Below are 5,280 nucleotides of genomic sequence, written 5' to 3' on the forward strand. Positions count from 1 at the left end.
AGTACAAATGATTCATGTGTATCCTACTCTGAAACTAGCCACTGTTGTGATATGAGGTGAAACTTCAGCAGCCCAGCCCCAACTACACAATGAAGACATCCTTAGAGATGGCCTGTGTTTACTGCCGGGTTGTCAGGGAGTCCTCCACAGTCAGGCAATAAGGAAGGGGATTATTTGCTTTGGCTGTGGAAGAAGACTCTAATCAGATCACTGTGAGATGTGGACACACTATTTGTCCTCCTCGCCACCCAACTCTCTTCATCCCTACGTAGTTTCTGTTCACCTTTCACCTCCTCAACTCTGGTCTTCCTGTCATGTTTTACAAACATCTTCTCAGGTTGTGAAAAACGTCTTAGTGAATGGTTTGCGGTGAATGAAATCATGAATGACAACAAACCCAGTGACTGCTGGGACACACACTTTTTATGTATTTGGTGTGTGCATCAATCTGAAGAAAATGCCATGAAACGTCTCTTTTCATGCACACTCTCAAAAGCAAATGTCAGCCTGTATAATTGTTTTCTCTCTCATTTGCTCTTCCATTGGCTTCCCTGCTACCCAGTAGGTGAAAAGAAAGAGGACAAGATAAAGTAGATTGCTCAGTTTGGGGGGATTTGTCATGTCTAATTGCCACATCGTCTCCCTTATCTGATCTTGCAAGGCCGCTATTGTAATGAAACACCAGTGGAGACAAGCCAGGAAAGGTGAGGATTACACAGCGTGGGCCATTCATGGCACAATCCATCCCTTCATTGCTCTGGGTTTTCCACACTCTTAGTCCAGGAAGTATAGCGGGGCATGTGAGGGCTAGATGTGGGCTGAAGGAGGATGGCAGGAGTGCTGAGGTAACCACTCTGATAAGTGATGCATCTCTGCACTTCATTGTGCATTGTGCATCGACATGACAACCCCATTGTGAGGACGCCCTGTAGAGTAAAGACGCAACAAAGGCTGATTATTTTCTGTGAGGGAAAGATCAGGTTCCAGCCTGTTGATGCTTTAGTGTGTCAGGAGGATTTTAGCAGGTGTGGGTTTCACACATCTTCAGATGACTATTATTAATGATGAACACTTTAATTCATCAGGTCAGTTTTGTTTGTGACAAGGCTAAATCTGTGGTGTGCAAGCCTTTGGTGCACACGCCATGGTTTCACTAGGTATTTCACAAGATAATTTTTTTATAGCTGAAAACTTCTCGACATTATTTACTTTTTAAACCAGTGCCAGTAACCTCAGTGGGTGATAAAACTAAATACTGATAACTGCTGCTACATTTTCAAAATAACAGAAGGCAAACCCTCTTCTAAACTATATTTGAAATGAACCTCAAAATCACTTTTTTTTTTTTAAAGTAAGGGGATTTAGTAGTGACTGAAGTTGTCTAATGTCCAAATGTCCAGTACAGTATGTGGGTATGGAGCAGACATCTGATGCATTTTCCACGTTCCAGTTCAGATAAAAGAAGGAGTTAGTGGTTGAATTTAATGGAAAGTAACAGTAATGGTTTTGAATTATGGTTTGGACTGAATTATGGGTATCACTCATGCGGTTTGTTCACAGACACAACAAAAATACATGTCAGACAAGCAACAGAGGATTCTCACTCTTATTCTGCCAAAATGCACTTTTAATGACATAAAATAGTGTGTTAAGCAATCAGAGAGGTGATTTATTGCCTGTTTTATGTGATGTAGTTGACATCAGCTGTGGCGATTCATTTCTTTGCTTGTCTCAGGCAGGAAGGCCTCTTTTGTTTGGTCTCTAACAGTCTTAAGGAAGGTCATGATGCAAGAGCCACCAGTGCCCCTCTCCTCCAATGCCGTGGGTGCTGTGCCAATCGTCTCCGCCTCTAAATCCTGGCTCTGGTTACGAAGTTGTCGGGCGCGGGCAGCGGGTACAGTGATGAAACGGCTGACAACATTGATGTGGTAGCTGCGCAAAGCCAACAGTTTTGTGACACACTGCTGGAAAGCCTCGCTTAGCCCCTCGCTAGCCTGCTGCTGGACAAAACTCTTTAGGGAGGGTTGCAACGAGATGTCCTGGATCAGTTGCTTGTGAGCAGGTGGCATGTAGTTCCTCATGCGGGTTAGAAAGGCACCTATGTAAGGGCAGTGTTGTCACAAACAGTCCTTCTCATTCCTCTCTGGCACTGTTGTAATCAATCAAAGGGAAAATCAGCCATCTTACCACTTTTTGCTTCATGTTTGACTCCTAGAAGTTCATCAAAGCAGTGCAGCAGGCTGCTCTGTGCAGCACTCCCACCTGAGAACTCCATTGGTTCCGTCTGGACCCCTTCATAAACCAACCCCTTTGGCATACATGGGTTGTCTTTCCACCTATGCATATGTACATGGACACAAACACATAATTCAAAAACATTGTTTCACTTTACAAATAAATTAATAATTAGTCAAATAAAAACAAAAACAGATTTCCGTACCCAGACAGGTAGATCCTCATAATGCCATAGAAGATCGAAGGCTCCACATATACTTAAGAAAAATCACTTTAATCAAATATACTTGTTGCTAGGGGGATATGGATACTTTTAAGGTATGTTTGCTTGATTACCATGCATCAGTTTGAGTGCATCTGTCATATCCTGTAATGACTGACTGATATCCTCCAGGGCTCTGGCCACAGCCTCAGTGTCGCCACACCTGACGCCATTGATCACAGTGGGAATGTTCTGCAACACAGATTGAGATGGCTTTGTCAGATATGTCCTTGATTTAATTGTTGTTAGAATGGGAATGGGTCAAGAATTCAAACATGATTAATTTTCTTCAAAAGTACATATTGTATCAAATTATCACCCTTAGTGCTGGGAGTGCTGCCAGCTCCACCAGCAGAGTAACCATAAAGAAACCTCGAACACTGTCTCCACCTGGGAGGCTGACCAGCAGCGCCAGGTTCCTGTATGATGCAAGTAAAACAACATCCTTTGCATACATCAGAATAATATAGTACATTATGTGGAGAGGAGCAGAATTGAAGTGAAAATGCACTTACTCCACGTCAAAAGGTCTGGCAGGGGAGACATTTAGATGAACATGAAAAATCAAGAGAACAGGTTTAAACCTGAAACTTGTTCAGTACACAACCAAACCACATGCAGTAGATATGTGGCCCCTTACCCCTCTGGATCCTTCTTCCTCCAGTTAGCCAGTACAGCGTCTGCATGGGTGAGAATTGGGGGAAGCCCTAAGCGCTGTGACACCTCCCAGTATGGAACGGCCAGGTTATGCGGCAGCATCTTAGGGGAAGATTATTGAAGATGGAAAGTCATTTATGTAAATTGTAGATTGTAGAGCAAGTAGACAGGGTGATACTTAGGGAAGGAAAGAGTCATTATGATAAAAAGAATATAACCTCAACTGGGTTGTTCTCTCCCTCCTGCCAGGCGTAGCCCATGGTCATCACGCTGAGGGCCAGGTGGGCCAGCCGTAACTCCCGGTGTTTCTGCAGAAACTGGCTGCTCAGCAGCGGCATCTGGACAGACAGAGTATCAACACTGAACCATGGCTTTTCAAATGTCTTTGTCGGTTTATTGTCCTCACTTACCTTGTTGACATGGAAGCGCAACTCGTGAGACTGCACAAGCTCTGGGACTCGCAGGGCAATATCCATCCATGGCTGGTAATACGGTGGGAGCTCTTCCTTTGAAAGTCCAGTTGGAGCACCGTGTGTATCATAAGAAAATGTTGGCCAGTGGAAATGAAACAGAACAGTACACAGACATGAGGGTATAAATGATAGGACAATCTAAGACATTTTCATTTTGACTTTTAAAGCCTTACCTAAATTTGCATTTCATTGTTTTATGTTGCTACATGAACAGTGACCCCGGACTTGGCAGAGTGTTTAAACAAATGTGATTTTGTAAACACATTCTGCTGTGGGAATACAGTTCATGACACAATGAAAACACAAAGAATGCCAAATTTTAACTACCCTCAGTCACTTGGTCTCACAGTATCACCAGCCATGAGTTCACAGTTTTATAACTGCTAAACTATTAGCACCATATTCATTTATTGTGAATTCAGTTTAGTTTCAGTGAAGTGACGGCCTATGTTAGACTTAAATTCAAGTTTTGAATCCATTTCAGAGACTGAGGTTTTCTGACAATGGGTCTATTTCATTATGACAGCTTGTTTATAACATGAAATGTAAGAACTGTGAAGAGGTAGAGACGTAAACTTATCCAGAGGGCTTTTCACCTACCAGAGGATCAGGGAGGATGAAGCCAAGCTCCTCAGAGACATGGTAGGAGTCCAGAGAGAAAAGAGATTTGGAGTCGGATTCAGCAGCAGCCATAGAGAAACTGACAGAAACACACAAAAAGAAACGATCCGATTATCTGAATGGTTGAAGAGATGGTATTTGGACACATCTGCTCCCCACAGACGTTATTGGGAAGGACTGGTGTATCATCTGTGCACAAAATTGGACTTTGATGTATGCACTACATGCAAGTTGAAAGTGTAAAGTCATGTTATTTGTATGCAGATTGAAGAGACTGGGTGAGAGACCCCAACCTGTCTGGACTTTGGCACAGGGTTCACTTTAAAGCTATTGTCAACAATATTTGCAGTTGCTTACACAACATTTATCCCTCAATTCTGCTGTTGCACAACTCTAAAGTAAAGTCTGGCAAATCAGTATGCTTGACTTTGTGAATCATTAAGAAGGGGACATCCACTGTTATCATGTTATGTCACCGTTTGACAAACTCCTATTGAAATATACTGCTGCAGACCTTTTTTTTTTTTTATTTTACTTTTTTCATTAATCACAAAAGCATCAAGTATCAATGATGTGTACATCACAAGACTTTTATGTTAGATAACATTTTTTTACAGAAGCCCTGAGAGGCAAGTGAAAAGAAGTTCTGGTGATCGGTGGCTTCAGGGACTGTGCTCTGTTCCTAGCTTCAGCTTTCTGGATCACTTTGATGTATATTGATATAGGAGTAGCTTGTTTAAAAGAGATAACCTATACCCTAACAAAAAGGGCACAAATTTGCACAGCAAGATCTATTTGTTTCTTGTTTTCTTTAATGAACAATACCCGGCCCTGCTTTCCAGTTCAGCCCCTCCTTCACAGGAGGAGTCAGATTATTCTCAACTGAACAAGATAACTTTGTGGTAGGAGAACAACCAATGTGCAAAGGGGGCAGCAATAGCTACATTCTAATACAGGTATATCCAATTCCTTGCCTTCCCATGTCAACTCCACTTACGCAATTGCAGGCCCTCATGTGAGATTACTTGTAGA

The 5,280-nt window shown here is 42.5% G+C and overlaps 1 protein-coding gene across 3 annotated transcripts; it reads right to left on the reverse strand.

The window, feature by feature from the left end:
- Positions 1–1,604: 1,604 nt before the first annotated feature.
- On the reverse strand, positions 1,605–4,500 carry ido1 (indoleamine 2,3-dioxygenase 1). Of its 3 annotated transcripts, none has more exons than XM_038704041.1 (10): positions 4,228–4,500; positions 3,565–3,709; positions 3,373–3,492; positions 3,138–3,256; positions 3,013–3,027; positions 2,817–2,916; positions 2,572–2,689; positions 2,441–2,492; positions 2,188–2,336; positions 1,605–2,098 (listed from the first exon to the last, which is right to left on the reverse strand). In XM_038704041.1, the coding sequence occupies exons 1-10, from the start codon at positions 4,266–4,268 to the stop codon at positions 1,701–1,703; spliced, it is 1,257 nt and encodes a 418-aa protein (XP_038559969.1). In that variant the 5' UTR covers positions 4,269–4,500; the 3' UTR covers positions 1,605–1,700. The 3 variants fall into 3 exon arrangements, with proteins under 3 accessions (XP_038559969.1, XP_038559970.1, XP_038559968.1); XM_038704042.1 differs by having other exon boundaries at positions 3,565–3,656; positions 4,228–4,499; XM_038704040.1 differs by having other exon boundaries at positions 3,565–3,660; positions 4,228–4,497.
- Positions 4,501–5,280: the final 780 nt, after the last annotated feature.

This window comes from Micropterus salmoides, unplaced genomic scaffold (genome assembly GCF_014851395.1).
Source record: "Micropterus salmoides isolate LMB-PRFRI ecotype aquatic unplaced genomic scaffold, ASM1485139v1 Ms_hic_scaffold_7, whole genome shotgun sequence".
NCBI classification, from domain to species: Eukaryota; Metazoa; Chordata; class Actinopteri; order Centrarchiformes; family Centrarchidae; genus Micropterus; species Micropterus salmoides.